Below are 18,181 nucleotides of genomic sequence, written 5' to 3' on the forward strand. Positions count from 1 at the left end.
TTATTTGTTCGAATACTCACACGTTTCCATTTGGAAAAAGTCAAAGAAACTAATTTTTAAAATATATGGAAATATTTTATTAAAAATCTAAAGTGGGGAGAAATCACACACATACACACAGGTAATATTTGTTATAGACAGAGAACATACATAATCATAAGGTCTTAATCTTCTTCAGAGTCTTCCAGCAGTGCTTTGTGTGAGCTTGAATTAGAGGAAGTGTCTCTCATTCCGATCTCAATATCTCGCTCTCGTCCTGAGCATCTCTTCACGGTGCTGTTGGAACGCACAAAGGACACATTAGCATCAACCGGTTCCCAGTAATCCAATTCCTAAGAATCGTTTGTTTGCTTGCCTGTCAATTCCTCGTATCGGTTCCTCTTATAAATACGTAACAATAAACTCCTCCAGGTCCTGTGTATTGTGTTCATGCTAGCACTAAGTGAAGCTCCTCCCACCATTTAGTTGTTTGCTGTCCACCGCGGAGAATCCACCTCCTCCACCCACAGCTGTGCTGTGTTTGTAGCATATCTGTTGCTACACTAGTCACTTCCGGGTTCTCTACATTTGCGCTAAAGTTGTTTCTTGCACAGACTTTTCTTCTGAAAACAACAAACTTCAGCAAGAACACACACCTTGTCTCCAGTTTATGTCTTCATAACAAGTAATCAGACACGGGAGACGGACTGGTACTGATCGTTGTCTTTAGTTTGATCTTTCACACTCATAGCTAATGACGTCACATGTAACAACGGGTACGCCGTCTCTGAAGGTCCATTTATAGAAATGTAAACCAAGGCTAAACTAAAGCTTTACCGTTTAAATACATTACAAGTGCAGCTGTACTTTTGGTTCATATGTTCTTTTTTTTTTTACAGAATAATTATTTGTTTTATGTCTGAATTAGTTTTGGAACAAGTTGTTAAATTTCAAAAGGAGCACTGTAAATATTCTCAAATGTTTGTTGCCAAAATGTGTCATATGTTGTAATAATAATTCATCAATTTTATGTAGCGCTTTTGTATATACTGTATTATTATCCAGTGAAAACAATCTATACCTGGTGTTTTAAAAGAGAGCTGATATTCCTGCAGGAAATTAAAGAGACAAAGATAAGATAAAGAGTTAAAGCAAACAAATCCATTTGTATTATTTCATTCCCTCACCCAATGAGAATCGGAATCGCTAAATTCTTATCAATTCCCATCCCACATACGGTACGTGCAGTTAAATGATAACTGTGGTGTGTGCACAGATAGGGCATCCTTTATCACAGCGGGGCAACAAAAATATGACTGTCCAAGGGTCACATTATCAACATTCATGACAGCATTTCAAATAACCTGACGTGAATGCTTCAATTCACTCCTGAACATTTATACAGGAGGGAAGAAATGCTTTTTGCATTTGGGTGTTTTTGGAGTCATTTTCATGCATTTTTGTAAGTGCGTAAGTCACATTTATTTCTATAGCACCTTTCACAGACAAAAAGCCACAAAGTGCTTCACAACACAGCTTAGAATCAAAAAGTACACACAGTATAAAAGGCAAAGACGACATAAAACCATAGCAGCCCAAGAATAGCTCATTAAAAGCTTGGGCAAATAAAAAGTCTTTTGTTGGCTTTTGAAGGTGTCAACAGAGTCAATAGAACACAGAGAGAGCGGAAGATTGTTCCTTTTTTTTACCTCGTCTGCACATGCTGTCAAAAGTCAACACTACGAAGTGCAATCATTTAAAAGACAGCAATGCATGTTTTGTTATTGCAATTAAATAAATGAATTTATTTTATTGCATAATTGTGACCATCACCAGCCCTCCCTAAGGAAGGGCAATAAACACTTTATTGTAGGGAGGAAGTAAAAAGAGAGGGCAGTGTTACATCTAGGTGATGGTGTGTGTTGGGGGGGGGGGGTTATTGTGTTGTGTAATCAAGCCAGTAACCAGTGTGAAGCTTAGCTATAATGCTGGTAGCTGTGGACAGAGGGAAGGAGTGAGTGGTAATACCTAAACAGGTATTTGGGATCAACGTGTCTAAAGTTAAGCCCAGTACGAGTTTTATCCCACAGCCCAAAACGTGCCAGTGCATCGTAGACCAATGCATGTGCAATAACCGCCACTGCAAACCCAGCGGACGATCGTTCCAAAGCCTGGAAGCAACAACCTGGATGGGTCGGTCTCCTCTGGTCCCAAAAACGAGTGTGAGGAACCACCAACAGATACTGATCCACAGACCTCAGAGCCTGAGCAAGGGTGTAAGGCTGGATCAGATCACTGATGTAGGAAAGAACCTGAGCCTGCAAGGTTCTGAAAGCTAGAACCACAATTTTAAAATGGATCCTATGGACAGCCAATGGAGTTCTTTTAGAACAGCGGATATGTGAGTCCTCCTATTTGTGTAAATCAGGATTCTCGCTGCAGAGTTTTGCACTAGTTGTAGACGAGACAGTTCCTTCTTGTTTAGACATGAGAATAAACCATTACAATAATCTAAATGTAAAGACACAAAAGCATGAATGAGAAGCTCCAAATCATTCTCAAACACCATTTTCCTGAGTTTAGATATTTTTCTTAGTTGGAAGAAGCAGTTCCTGGTCAGCTGCGTACAGTGCTGCACTAATGACAGGTCTTTGTCAAAGATAATTCCCAGACTGGCCCAAGTCACTCAAACACTGTTTAATCCCTGGAATTGTGTCATCATGGGCAATAATCAGTGTTTCTGTTTAGTCTGCATTGAGCCGCACAGAGTTATCGCTTGTCCTTTTGTGTATTTTTGTCATTTTGTTTGTTTTTTGGAGTCATTGTATTTTTGTTATCCTATTGTGTTTTTTTGTATTTTTGCATGGTTTTTGGAGTCATTTTGTGTCCTTTTATGGTTTTGGGTTGTTGTAGTCTCTTTGGTGTATTTTGTTTTTCTATTGTGTATTTTTCTGACATTCTGTGTGTTTTTTGGCATCATTTTGTGCATTTCTGTTTTTGGGTTTTTTGAGTCAGTGTATTTTTGTTATTCTATTCATTGTGTATTTTATGTCATTTTGTGTGTTTTTGGAGTCATTTTGTGTTTTTCTGTTGTTTTGGGGTTTTCGAGTCAGTCTATGTTCTTGTGTGTATTTTAAAAGTCATTTTGTGCATTTTACAGTCATTTTGTGTGTTTTTGGCATCATTTTGGGCATTTATGTTGTTGGAGTCAGTTTTGTGCATTTCTGTGTTCCTTTTTTTGATGTCCTGTGTATTTCACTTTTTTTGTGCATTTTTTGTATTTTGTTAACCTTTTTTTGATGCGCTTCTATGTCATTTTATACATTTACTTTGGGGATCTGCACACAAAATTAGACTACGGGTCACATGTGGCCCCCGGCCACCAGTTGCCTGTGTCTGCTGTGGATGGTTGCACCACTGCACACGTCACTGTCGACTACAGCTGTGAAAAGAACTAATGCATTAATATATAAAGAAGATGACATCAACCACATGTAAATAAATAATGCAGCTCAGAACTGGAAAGGTTAATATTTTAAGCCCTCCTCCCCTTCACATGTTCTGGGTGAACGAACGGAGCTTCCTGTAGTTTATGTAAACACACGAGTGTTGACTCTAAACATTCAGTAGAAAAACAGGTTCGATCTGATTATTTAAGATATTTATTTACTTTACCTTTGAACACAAACGGTTTATTGCTTTTTGTCCAATTATTCACTCATAATGCTTTCAAATTAAAGCGCAAATAATTTCCGAAAACAAAACCCATAAAGTTGTGTGGATAAGTTTGAAAACAAATGAAAATATAACCTCCTGAGTGCACCTACAGGTAGTAAAACGCACACTTTGGAGCCAAAAAATTAAAAGCAGATGAAAAAGCTTCTTTGTGCCGAGCTAAAATAAACATTAACTTTTTGCAACATTAGCTAAATATTTAGTTTCACCTGTGTAATTTAGATTTAACATTTAGATTTAAATTTAACATGTAACATTTCCCATTTATATTTAACATTTCAATTTAATATTTAGATTTAACATTTAGAATTTAGATTTAACATTTAGATTTACCAAATAGATCTAACATTTAGAATTTAGATTTAACATTTTGGTTTCAATTTAACATGTAATATTTACTATTTATATTCAACATTTCAATTAAAAATTTAGATTAAGCATTTAGATTTAATATTTAGAATTTAGATTTGAAATAGATTTAGATTTACCATTTAGAGTTAACATTTCAATTTAATATTTAGATAAATCATTTAACATTTAGATTTGAATTTAACATGTAACATTTACCATTTATATTTAATATTTCGATTTAGCATTTCGATTTAATATTTAGAATTTAGATTTAACATTTTGATTTAAATTTAACATGCAACATTTCCTATTTATATTTAACATTTCAATTTAATATTTAGATTTAGTATTTAGATTTAACATTTAGATTTAACGTTGACATTCGAGGGGAAAAACTCACAAATATTGCTGTAAATTTGGTCAAAAGTTACACATGTTTTTTCAAATGTGGTTTGTTGCTAAATGTTGCTGATGATTATTTTCTTCCATGCACTATTTTACAAACAGTGCCTCCTAGAACCTCTGTAAACCTGATTAACTTTTTCCTCCTGATTCGTCACATCTTGAAAACTGGGAAAACTACTACGAGACAAACCTGCGGTTCTAGCTGCGTTCCAACTGTTGTGAAAGAACCTTTTGCTTAAGACAGGGTTTGTTCCCAAACCGAGGTGATTGATACATTCTAACTCATTCTGTTTTGTGTTTTTAGGTGAGAAGGTCATATGTTTTTACTTCTGCTATAAGCTTCACACAGCCTCATTGTTTGCACATTTATCCACTAAAAATAAAAAAGAAGAACATGATACTTACAACCAGGTCATGCTGGACGTGCAGACGACTGACAGCAGAGCGGCAGCTAAATGCCAACAGAAGCACATGGTGACAAACATAAGGTTGGCGTGCATTTCTTCATCCCACTTGGGTCCACTTAGAGGGTAAAGTACAAATCCAATCTGCAACAAAAATGTAAAAATCATGACAGACCTGGACTGAAAAAGGAGGCAGAATGTGTTGTAATTATCCCACATAAATACAGTTATGGTTTGATACAGGCCACAGACTAGAATAATGACCAATCAGAACATTAATACAGGAAAGGGCAAATGTTTTTGTGTATTTTTATAATAATTTTGTCTGTTTATGTTGTTGTTCTGTGTGGTTAGAGTCAGTCTAGGTATATTTATGTCATTTTGTGTATTTTTGTCGTGGCTTTGTGTGTTTTTTAGCCATTTTGTGCATCTTTGGTGTCATTTTTGTATTTTAGGAGTCTTTGTGTGTTTTTGTTGTTGTTCTGTATGTTTAGAATGATTTAGTGTATTTTTTATGTAACTTTCTTGTACAATTGTGTATTTTGTTGTCATTTTGTGTTTTATTGCCGTTAGTGCATTTTTGTATTGTTTTTTTTTTGTAATTTATTTAATGAGTCCTTTTGTTCATTTTTGTTATTCGTTGTCATTTAGTGCATTTTTCTGTCATTTTTGTATTTTAGGAATCATTTTGTGTATTCTTGTCATTTATTATGTTTTTGTTGTCATTTTGTGCATGTTTTGAGTTATTTTGTGTAACTTTCTGACATTTTGTGCATTATATCATTGCCGAGTCAATTTGTGCACAGTTTGTAGTCATCTTCTGTGTTTTTGGAGTCGTTTTGCGTAATTTTGCTGTCCTTGTATTTTAAGTAGTTTTGTGTGTTGTCATTTATATTTATTTTTAGTTTGTCATTTTGAGCATTTTCATCATTGTTTTGTGTATTTTTTGAGTAATTTTGTGCATTTCTGTGGTGGTTATTTGACTTTTTTTGTATTTTCTGTTATTTTAAGTGTCTGTATACATGTGGTATGAGTTATTGTCTCCCCTAAAAATGCTGCTGTGGTCCTTTCTGTACTTATCACATTAGTACTAGTTTTAGTACTAATGTGATAAATACTTCCCATAATTTAAAACATCCTAATGTGTGTATTTTTTACCTGATAAAACCATGAGCCCTGCAGGATGAACAGACCAGACCTCGCCTGCTCCAACACAATGTTGTTCCTGATGAAGACCTCCAGCAGGCTGCACGCTGAGCCAGCAAACACAGCCACCAGCAGCAGGGAGTGGATGTGGGCGTCCAGAGGAGGACGATTGTGCACGTGGAAGTAGAACAGAAACCCTGCACGACGACGACGACGTACAAAAACATAACACAGCTGAAGCAATAAAGCTATTTCAATGAGGAAATCACACCCTTACCTTCAACAAATAGAGCCACAGAAATGGCCAGATGGTCGACCCCAGTGGAAACCAGTTTCCAACCAGTGCTGCAAACCAGTGCTACTCCAGAGATCCCAAAGAACAGATACATGGTGCTGTGTTGCCAGTTCATCAGCTTCACCCACGAGTTGTCGTTGTAGAGGTGAGCGTGAGGCCCGTCAACCACAAACTGCTCCACCATGATACCTGGACGTGTGGGAGCAGAAGGACATGAGACCAGAATTCTCAACTTTGGGGTTAGGACCCCATTTGGGGTCACGAGACACTGGGGGAGGGTTGCCAGATGCCTTCAAGAAACTAGAAATATTTTTTTAGCAATTTGAGCCAATTTTTGCATATTTTTACCCTTTTTCTGCAACTACACCAAACTTGCCATATTTTAACCTATTTTAGTCACTTTTTCTTGCCATATTTTTGCTCCTTTTAATGCATTTTTGCTACATTACTCCCATTTCTACCACTGTTAAGCCAATATTGACACTTTGAACCCTTTTTTCTCTCTTTTTGGCCACTCTAGTTTGCAACTTTTAACCAATTTCAATGGTTTTTAAGAATCAGAGAGCAGAGTTTTTGAGGGCAAACACAAGAAATCGTGAAGTAAAAACACTTCTATGCATATACGTCTATGGCAGGGGTTCTCAACTATGGGGTCAAGACCCCATTTGGGGTTGCCAGATGCCTTCAAGAAACTAAGATTAAGATTAATTTACAATTTGAGCCTAAGTTTTTGCTCCTTTTTATGCATTTTTACTCATTACTTCCACTTCTAGATCAAATTTCAATGCCGTCTCTGCACATTTTTTCCACTTTCAAGACATTTTCACCACTATCACCACCTATGTTGCATGCGTTGGCTCATTATTGTCACTTTTAAATTATTTTCACCTTATTTCATGCTTATTTTTGCCAATTTACTTACAATCATGATTCGTCATGCCCGATTGTTCCAATTTTGACACTTTGAACCTTTTATGTACAACTTTTTCTGCCTGTCTTTTAATCCATTTTTTACCGTTTCACCACCATTTTTGGTCACTTTGAACCCATTTTATTTTTTATTAAAACAAGTATTTACATCTTTAAGATGACTATATACTATAGTCCAAATAATAATAAACAACAGTGGATATTATTCAGATAAATAAATAAATGTGGTTATCACAGATTCATAATCAATAGACCATCATTTTACTGACTTTATGGATGGATCCCAAAAATCTCTCCCCTTTATTCCCCCTTATAGATGGTCCTGTCTCCACATGATTGTTCTTCAATGTTCATGTTTGTGTTCAACCACCTTCAGCTACAGTGGGGGTCCCCACTCTCTGGGACCTTTATTTTGGGGGTCATGGGCTAAAAAGTTTCAGAACTCACCCACAAACGATCCAAACATGAGGAGGCCTCCTTCCACGTAGTCCATCTTTGTAAAGAGAGGAGGTGTGATGTGTCTGCCTTTGGGCTGACGACTCCTCCAGTAGTGATGGAGGATGTGTTTGACTGTGAGCCAGAAGCCGTAGAGCAGAAAGAACGATCCGGGGATAGCGTGTCCTCCAAAGTTGGCCATTGTGACGCCTGAAAACATGAGAAACACACACAATTAGTGCCACAGACCAGGGCTTGTACTGTGTTCATTATACTACTCAAACACAGAAAAATTGTATAAAAATTCACAAAAATAGCAGTGTCACGGCAAATTTGCGGTTGACCTCATTTGGAGACATGATTTATTGCTCTGGTTGAATGATGGAGTCCAGGCGAGGCATTGATGATTTTATAAAAAAGATTTATTATAAAATAAAATAAAAAGGAGTAAAAAAGAAGCTTCCATCCTGAAAGAATGAAAGGCAAAAGGCTCGTGACAGAGCAAAAAGGCAAGACCCACTCTAACTAACAGTTTCACAGCTTAAGCTTTTATACAGATAACAGAAAAGTTCCACCCTGAGGTAAGGAGAAGGGGGGAGTCAGATGCCCAACAGTGGAAACATTTGAGGATGATAAAGACGTGTATATTATGAGGAAGATTGGGTGCCACTCTTATCTATCCTTGATAGTATGTGTGTGCGTTCGTGTATATCTGCATGTGAGTTTGAGTTTTGGCCTTCAGCAGAGACTCTGTGTTGCACTGAGTACAATACGATCTGTACTGTTTAATCTAACATGATTCAGCTGTTCAAAAGTGCAAAGAGTAATGGAGTCATCATGTATTAAAACATGACAAATTGTACACATGAACATACATTTGACGATATGATGATGAATATAAAAATTGCCATAACAGCAGAAAATATACATTACTACAACAACAAAATACACAAACAGAAATTCACAAAATGTTGAGGAAAAATGCTCTAAATAAGCACAAAAAACACAAAAGGCAACAACAGACAGAATATTCTACCGACAACAGCACAAATGCACAAAATATCTTCAGAGACACAAAACAAAAATACAGAGAAATAGAAGAAAAACACAAAAGACCACAACAAAAATACACAAAAATAGCCGAAAAATACATATTACTAAAACATAAATAATACTCAAAAGTTACTCTAAAAACACACAAATGCAATATTCAAAATATTCAAATATTCAAAGTGTTTATTGTCATATGTGCAGTTAGAAACACGTTTCCCTGTACAATGAAATTTTTGCTTTGCCGACCGCCAGTGAATGCCTACGTAATAAAAGAATAAAATCAAGAGGTATAAGAACTGTAATAACTAACAGTGGCATGCAACACTGTTACTCAACAAAACCTGTACATTAAATACAATGCACCTGTACAATTAATGTGCAAAAAACAAATATATTAACTATACAGAAAGTAGAGGTGATATATACAATGGTATGTGCAAAAAGCTGTTTCATAATAGAAACAAGAAAAATACACAAACTGGCAGATTATTTAACAAATAACAGCAAAAATGCACACATTTACTACAGACACACACACACAAGAAAAATACACCAAAAAATAGCAGAAAAACACATATCACCACAACAAAAACACACAGTAACAAAATGCACAAAATGAAATTAAAAAATACCCCCCAAAATAACAGAAAAATATACATTACTTCAACAAAAATACTGAAGTGACTCTAAAAACAGACAAAAGAGCAAGAAAAATACACAAAATGACAGATTATTCTACAAACAATAGCACAAATGCACAAAAGGACTCCAGAGAAACACAAAACAACAAAAATACACAGAAAAATTAAATAAAATACACAGGATTAGCAGAAAAAACACATTAATGCAACAAAAGTGACCTAAAAAATACAGTTACAAAATGACAACAAAAAACACACACACAGAAATACAATACTACAACAAAAATACTGAAAAGTGACGCTAAAAACACACAAAACAGCAAGAAAAATACAGAAAATGACTTCAAACTACACAAATCATCAACATAAACACAAAATGAAAGAAAATATACAAAAAGACTACTAAACAGAAAAACCTCATGCTCTGTTTGGTCATTGAATGTCTTTATTTGTTAGTGTTGGTCATGTGATCCACAGATCACATGTTCATATTTTTGTGGCCCTGACTGCAATAAAAGTTGTTTGTTCACGGAGATACAAAAGTCACTAATTGACCATTGATTGTCTCATTTCAACAGAAACACTTGGAAACTCAAACATTGGAAAGAACTTGTCAAGAGTTTAAAGGTTTGTGGAACCTGAAGTTTTATGACTAAATATTTGTTTTGCTGAAATTCCATTCAAATGTTCCCATGAGACCTTTATACAAACACGAGCTGAGTCATTGGTTTGTGCAGTGTTGACTTTTGTAGTTGTCATTGTTCCAAAGATCGATGGTGGTTTGTAAACATGTGTAGTTTCCTCACTCAGGCACCGATGGGAGACGAAATGTGTTCAACACGTGACAAAGACGGTCAGCTATGGGGAGGAAGGTGTAAAGTGGTGCATGCTAAAATAAACAGCAACATTTAGCACAAACCACATTAAAAAAAAAACAAAAAATTCAAACGCGATTTTTTTCCTCTGTTACTTTTGACCAGATTTACAGCAATATTTGTGAAATTTGAGATATTTTTTCTTGTAAAAACAATGTCAATGTTAAATCTAATCTAAATAATTAACATTTACATTTAGATCAACATTTAACATTTAGATTTAACATTTAGATTTAAATGTTTGGATGGATTTCAATTAATATTTATATTTAATATTTAACATTTACATTTAGATCAACATTTAACATTTAGATTTAACATTTAGATTTAAATGTTTGGATGGATTTCAATTAATATTTATATTTAATATTTAACATTTACATTTAAAATTTTGATTTAACATTTAACATTTAGATTTTATATTTAACATTTAGATTTACAATTTATATTTAATATTTAACATTTAGATTTAAAATGTATATTTAGTATTTAACACTTAGATTTAACATTTAGATTTAGGTTTAACATTGACAAATTTTTACATGGACAAAAAATATCCCAAATTTCATTAATATTGCCTTAAATCTAATGAAAAGTCTTGTTTTTTGAAAAAAAATAGTTGCTGTCTATTTCAGCTTGCACAACTTCACAATTGCCGCCCCATAGTCAAACTCGTTTTTCTTGACTGTAACTGTTTGAAACTGTTCGACGTGCTTCCTTTTATTCACATTTACACTGGAAACGTTAAGGCTGTACAAACACTGCTTATAATTAAACGAATAAAGGTGACTTTTTTTTTTTTTTTTTCAACAGAGGATCAATAAATAAAAGCACATAACATACCTTATATCCTTCTCTAATCCTCCAACGTGTTCTTGGGCAGCTTTTGTGCGTGCAAACACACACACACACCTGCTACCTGCACCCACAGCACACCTGTTTGCTGCAACTCTAACCTGCATCAGCAGCTGCACTAAAGCCACACCTTTTCATTTGCATTGGTTTCAGTGACCAAGACACATCCCACTGTGGAAGAGGTAGAACAAACAATGACTAAACAGTGTCAGCTACATCCACAGGAACATTAGAATGATTTTATTTTACATCATCAGGGGTTGTATCAGCAGTTTAAGAATCTAAAAAGTGTTCTAAAGGTGTTCCAAAGCACAAATGTGCAGAAGTTGATAAGAAGGTGGTTAATATATAAACCATGTGTGAAGAAAAATCAATGACAGTGACATAAGCTTTGCTCTCATTTTCAATAAAACTTTATTGCCATCCATTCATATCCATTAAAACAAAATGCTAACATCATCTATGTCACGTCTCAAACCTAAGGCCTGGGGACCAAATCCGGCCCACAAAAGAAAGTAAACATGGATTATTGTGTATTTTAGATGCTTGCATTTTTCCTTTGTTTATGTCAGTTGAATGCAGTCATTTTTAAACTGCAACTTGTGGAAAAAAACTCTAACTATTTATTTATTTATTTATTTTTAAAGTGAATTGAACAGATATTAAAAAATGAGGGCACAATAATTCTAAAGTTGTTCTTTATTCCCAAACACAAAACTATACAAATCAACCACAAAAAACATATCAAATGAAAAAAAAAAAAAAAAAAAACACAGAATTGAATTCATATTAAAAATTAAGGCACAATAATGTTAAAGCTGTTCATTTTTCAACCCCACACAAAATGATACAAATCTACAACAAAAACTCACACAATGAGAGAAAAATATATACAGAAATTGGTAACAAAATTAATATTTTTTAAGTAAATTGAATTTTAAAAACAACATTAATGTTAAACACAAAATTATACAAATCAACAACAAAACCACATAAAACAACTTCAAAACTATACCAATCTACAACAAACACAAAAAATGAGAAAAAAATAGACAAAAAAACTAAAACAACAGACAGAGGAATTTTTTTATATTTTATTTTTGTTTCTGTTTTGAATTTACAGAATCTCACAGAACAATTTCTTTTCTCTAAACGGGTTCTCAGACGAGGGTACGGGGGTCACCAGAGGGTCGTCTTTGGCGTGAGTCTCACAGTACGCCATCAGATCAGCCGCTGCCTTGGAAACCTGTAGGAAATATAAAAAAAGTTTGCATTTTATGCCATTAAAATGAAAACATGTCTTAGATGACTAATGGTTGACACGCTAAGCTTTTCCATTTCTGCTGACTCACCATCATCCGCTCTATGTTTACCTCCAACTTTAATTGCTCCACTGTTTTTCGAGCGTCTGCGATCTTGGCCATGTTGTTTGACATCCTGCCTTTTCGTTTGACACGCCTGCAGTAAACAATAGACAACAGAAATCCTCAAAGTCACTCAAAAACGAAAAGAAAAATGCTCAAAATGACTGAAAAAAACACACAAAAGGCAACATATATAAAGAAAATTACTCCAAAAGCACCAAAAACCACAAGAAAAATACACAGACTGGCAGAATGTTCCACAAACAGCAGCACAAATGCACAAAATGACTCCAGAGACACACTAAACAAGGACAAAAATACACAAAAAAGATATAAAAAATACACAGAAATGGCAGAAAGTGACCCTAAAAATACACAGTAACTAATATACACAAAAATATAGAAAAATAAACAAAAATATGCAAAAGTGGCAGAAAAATACTCATTACAACAACAAAAATATTCAGAAGTCACTTCAAAAACACACAAAACAGCAAGATCAATACACAAACTGACAGATTGTTCAACAAACATCAGAACAAATGCACAAAAATTAAAATAAAATTGAAAAAACAACAAAAATACACAGAAATTGCAGAAACACGCCCATTACATTACTAGAACAAAAATAAGCTGCAACAAAATGCACAAAATGACAACAAAAATAACAAAAATATAGAAAAACATAAACAAATACACATTACTACAACAAAAATGCTCAAAAGTGACTCCCAAAAACACACAAAACTGCAAGAAAAATACACAGACTCAGACAGCAGCAACAAATGCACAAAAAAAAAATTAGAACAAACAACATACAAAAAGACAACAAAAATACAAAGAAATAGCAAATAAACAGACCAACAAAAATACACAAAAGTGACCTTAAAAATACACGGTAACAAAATGCACAAAATGCCAACTAATGTACACAAAAATATGGAAAAACAAACAATAAATGCATAAATGTAGCAGAAAAATACTGAAATGTGACTTTAAAAACACACATGTTCTAAAAACAACAGCACAAATACACGGGAAACGTCTTAGATTTATTTATAATCTCAGATTAATTACATCGAGTTATGAAACGTGCAGCATCCATGCAGTGTGCGTTTAGCGTGTGACTGTTTTAATTTGCTTTTGTTTTTAATTGTGGGGCTCAGCTGTGAGTGAGAGGAGGAGGGTCTCAGAGGAGAGACGGGCGGGACAGCCCTCCTCAGGGACCACAGCATAAATACACTTAACATTAACGTGTTGATCTGGCACAATGTGCTGAGACACTTGTGTACACAAGCTTTTATTGCATTCATTGAAGAAGAAAACAAGTTTAGGTTTTTTTCTGAATTGATGAGATAAAAATAAGTAAATACAAAAATATTGCCCTGTTTTTCTGTTTTTATAGGAAACATATTTTTTTTTTGGTTTTTCTGGATTTCCTATAAAATCTTAACTCATCAACTCAGAAAAACTGAAAAAAATTCCTATGAAAAATTATTTAATCAATTCAGAAAAAAACTACAAATATTTCCTTTAAAAAAATTATTTAATCAATTAAAAAAAAAAAACTAAAATTATTGCCTATAAAAATTATTTAATTAACTCAGAAAAAGAAAAAAAAATATTTCCAAGAAAAACTGAGAAGCAGGGCCAATTTTTTAAAATGTACTTGTTTTTATCTCATCAACTTAGAAAAACCGGAAAATATTTCCAATAAAAACAGAAAAATGAGGCCAAATTTTTCATTTACTTATTTTTATCTCATTCAAAGTTTTTTTTCTGTGCACATTAAAATACACAAATGATGCATTTTAAACCCATCTCGGTTGTTTTTCAAGCATGTAAGGTATAGTATAAACATCAAAATAAATCTTTTTTCAAACATGTTTAGAAATCTATATCTTTTCATATGTTGATAATTATAAGAGGTGATAAGTATTTCAATCTGATTAAAGTTACAGATGTACAAAAGTAAATATAAAGCAAAAAATCTGATGCTACACAGTTCTTTATCTCAATATGAAGCATTCCCAACATACTCACCACCAAGTTGGACTGGAATTCTCCTGGAAAAAGCTCAGGTTAGCACTTTCCCAGCATCCAGCACACGGCTAAGGTGAGATTATTGGCTTGGATGAGCAGCAGCGACAGGTTTTCTATGGGTTCCCCTGTAGAAATAATAATTAGCAACTGGTTCAGCCTCCAGAAGCAGCAGCAGCGCAGCAGCAAAAAAAGCACCATGTGGTGTGACCTTCATCTCCAGAGCCTACGATGCTCACCTGTAGGAACACAACAGCTTAGGCTAACGCTGAACACAAAAGCTTTCACTGGGAAAATACATTTATATCACAAAATAATGGCTATTAATAAAATAATTTAATGAAGAACTGTTTCATATTTACCAAAATATCACCATAATTACAATTAATTCCATTGTAAAGTGATGGAAATTTTGTTTTCCTTTTCCTTTTTTATTTGTTAGGGTGTTAATGCTTGGATATTTAAACATTGCTCAAAATGTTCATAATATGATCAAATTAAAATTGCAATGTGAAATGTATTTAGTTTCACATAATTATTGTTTTGTTGCAATCGCAGCTAAAATTTGCTGTAATTTGTTACATATTTACTAATAGTACTTTAAGCAACTGGCAGCCCCGGGGGCCACATGTGGCCCTTATTGGTGTAATTTTTTGTGTGCACCAAAGTAAATACACAAAATTGGTCCATAAGTACATAAAATATCAAAAACATTTACAACGTGACAACAAAGACACAAAAATATCGCGAAAGACACAAAATAACAACAGAAATTCACAAAAATATCACGATAAACACAAAACAACAACAGAAATTCACAAAATGATCCTTAATATACACAAAAAAATAACAAAAAATACACTAAATGACCCAAAAAACACAGAACAATAGAAATACACAAAATTAACTAATTAAATGAGACAAGTTTATACAAATTAAGAACAGAAATTCACAAAAGGAACTAAAAAATACACACGACAAGAAAAATACATAAAATGTGTGAAAAATATACAAAGCGACAACAAAAATACACAAAATGACAACAAAAACCCACAAAATGACTCCAATAAACATAAACACATATGATGGCAAGAAAAATACATAAAATGAGAGAAAAATATACAAAATGACAACAAAAACACACAAAAACAAAAAAACAAGAAACCACAGGAATGACTCCAAAAACAAAAACACAGCAACAAAATACACATGAAATGACAGAAAATTATACAAAGAGAAAACAAAAATACACAAAACAGCAGCAAAAATGACACCAAAATCTCAAACAACACACATGACAAAAAAAAATATATAAAATGAGAGAAAAATATAGAAAGTGACAACAAAAATACACAAAACTGCAACAAAAATGACACCAAATACACAAAACAACTACAAGAATACACAAAATGACTCCAAAAACACATGTGATGACAAAATAACACACAAATATGTCTCCAAAAACAACAACAAAAACAAAATGACAGAAATACAGGGCCTATACTGCAAAACTAGATAATTATATCCTGGATTTATCTCCGTTAGTTAGATTCACAAACCCAACAACTCGCTAAGTTAACCCAGGTGATGTTAGCCTGGCTATGTGCGCACTCTAGTGACAGAGGAGGAGATTACAGCGTCAGACCAATCACAATCACAGAGAAACTCTAGAGCAACTTACGTCACAATTGAGGAATAATTCTTTTAAAAATATGAAGAATTAAAAGCCATAATTCAGACCAAAAACAACTCTGTTGCTGCAGTAAAAGCAGTGAGTAATTAATGCAGGAATTAATGAGTGTTAATGCTTAAAAGATTATAAACAGAGAACAAACAGACACTCTGATCAGTTTCACTTTGCTACGTTCATACAGATTATTACAGAATATATTTATATTTTATATTATCTTACAGGACTGAGGCTCTTTGCATCACCCCAGAATACATGAATGAATTAATATATTTATCGCTCTGAAAGCGCCCGATGCACGCAGGCTTTATCAGCTGACTTATTTTACTTATTTGTCTAAATATTCTTTCTCTTGTCAGCGTCGCATCAGATCCACACACAACGACAGTGATCCTCTTTTTATTGGACAGCTCGTACAGAACTGATGGGTCAGGAGGCGGGACTTTAGCACTCGCTATGCCAGAACAAAACCTGGTCCCGACCAGGCTAGTCGTTCAGCCTAAGTTACCATTGTGATTTAGCTTCGTAAGACGTTAGCGAGCTTCGTAGTCCGGCACACACTGATTAAATCCCGGAAGTTAGAGAGAGCGATAAGAGATAATCTGGTTTTGTAGTACAGGCCTATACACAAAATGATTCTAAAAACACATGAAATGACAGAAAATGATACAAAAAGGCAACAAAATTAAGAGAAAAACACACAAAACAAAAACGTACAAAATTACTCCAAAAACCCTAACAAATCATTAGCTGTTGTTATTTTTTTCATGTATTATTTTAACTTATGCTTACATTTATTTGCTAACATGGGTGATAATGTGATAAAAGTTGCCCATCTCTACTTCAGACAACAAACTCTTCCTAAATTCATAGTTTCTGCCATCATAATAAATGAATAATAAAACTAGGAGTGACAGCTTTTAGTTGATGTGACTTCTCTATACCATGGTGTTGGTGCATCCTCTGCCAGGCTCCAGTTGATCCCGTGGAGCAGATCTGCAGTCACTCCTCTGAGCAGCAGGAGATCAACTAGTGATACACACTTAAATGTCAGCTACCTCATTATCATTTGTGTCCCAGTGCTAATTGGTTGAGTTTATACTGGAGGCTCACGTTTCCTAAAGTCAAACAGCTTCAGGTTTCAGGATGGGACGATGAAGCTGAGCTTTTACAATGAGGCTCATCATCAAAGTACTTGTTAAAGTAACTCAGGTTATTTCTACTTCCACTTCATGCTTTATATGTGGCGTAAACTGCTGGTTGTTCCCTGTTTTATGTCCCCTCCCACTTGGCCTGTAGTTTCCTCTTATTAAATCAAATAGAAAAGCCAAGGCAAAACCAGTTTCACGTGTCCTGATAATTATAACTTGGATGTTTGACATACTGTACTAAGGAAAAACCAGTTTTTCTGGGTACCAGTAGTTTATAATGAGCCACATGCTGTAACTATATAAACACAAGCCTTTGAGAATATCTGGGTTTGACAATGAATTCTTGTGTGTTTTTCATTTCATTTTGTGTACTTTTTGTAGTTTTCTATATTTTTGTGTCATTTTGTGTGTTTTTGTTAGTGTTGTGTTCAAGACCACACTATCCGAGACCAAGACTTGCCCGAGACCAGAATGCACCGAGACCAAGACAAGACCAAGACTTTCGGGAGCCGAGACCGAGTCAAGACCAAGACCGAGACAAGCCGAGACCAAGACCAAGACCAAGACCATAAACATTTTTTTTTTAATTTAAAAAAATATATAAATAAATAAAATTATGGCAAGGTTCAACAGTTAAATAACATTCTCTCTTTAATTTTAGTTTATTATAAATACATTTGACAGACAAAAAAGGTGCCTGCAAAAAATTAACTAAAATATTAAAACTACTACTGCTACTGATAAATTCACAATTATTCTACATATTTGAAAACAAGATTTTTTTGTCAGCTGAATGTACAGCAAGTGTTTAAAAGCATTTCTGCCAAGAAAT

At 34.2% G+C, this 18,181-nt stretch overlaps 2 protein-coding genes across 2 annotated transcripts; both read right to left on the reverse strand.

Annotated features, from left to right (window-relative positions):
- Positions 1 to 53: 53 nt before the first annotated feature.
- tmem45b (transmembrane protein 45B) lies at positions 54 to 11,255 on the reverse strand. The gene is made up of 6 exons (XM_028466786.1): positions 11,093 to 11,255; positions 7,693 to 7,890; positions 6,298 to 6,504; positions 6,033 to 6,217; positions 4,876 to 5,018; positions 54 to 276 (listed from the first exon to the last, which is right to left on the reverse strand). The coding sequence occupies exons 2-6, from the start codon at positions 7,880 to 7,882 to the stop codon at positions 165 to 167; spliced, it is 837 nt and encodes a 278-aa protein (XP_028322587.1). The 5' UTR covers positions 7,883 to 7,890; positions 11,093 to 11,255; the 3' UTR covers positions 54 to 164.
- Positions 11,256 to 12,221: 966 nt separating this feature from the next.
- gng8 (guanine nucleotide binding protein (G protein), gamma 8) lies at positions 12,222 to 17,211 on the reverse strand. Its single transcript, XM_028466859.1, has 4 exons — positions 17,143 to 17,211; positions 14,512 to 14,636; positions 12,457 to 12,562; positions 12,222 to 12,350 (listed from the first exon to the last, which is right to left on the reverse strand). Exons 3-4 carry the CDS (start codon positions 12,538 to 12,540, stop codon positions 12,222 to 12,224), a joined length of 213 nt encoding a protein of 70 aa, XP_028322660.1. The 5' UTR covers positions 12,541 to 12,562; positions 14,512 to 14,636; positions 17,143 to 17,211.
- Positions 17,212 to 18,181: the final 970 nt, after the last annotated feature.

This window comes from Gouania willdenowi, chromosome 14, assembly GCF_900634775.1.
Source record: "Gouania willdenowi chromosome 14, fGouWil2.1, whole genome shotgun sequence".
In the NCBI taxonomy this organism is placed as follows: Eukaryota; Metazoa; Chordata; class Actinopteri; order Blenniiformes; family Gobiesocidae; genus Gouania; species Gouania willdenowi.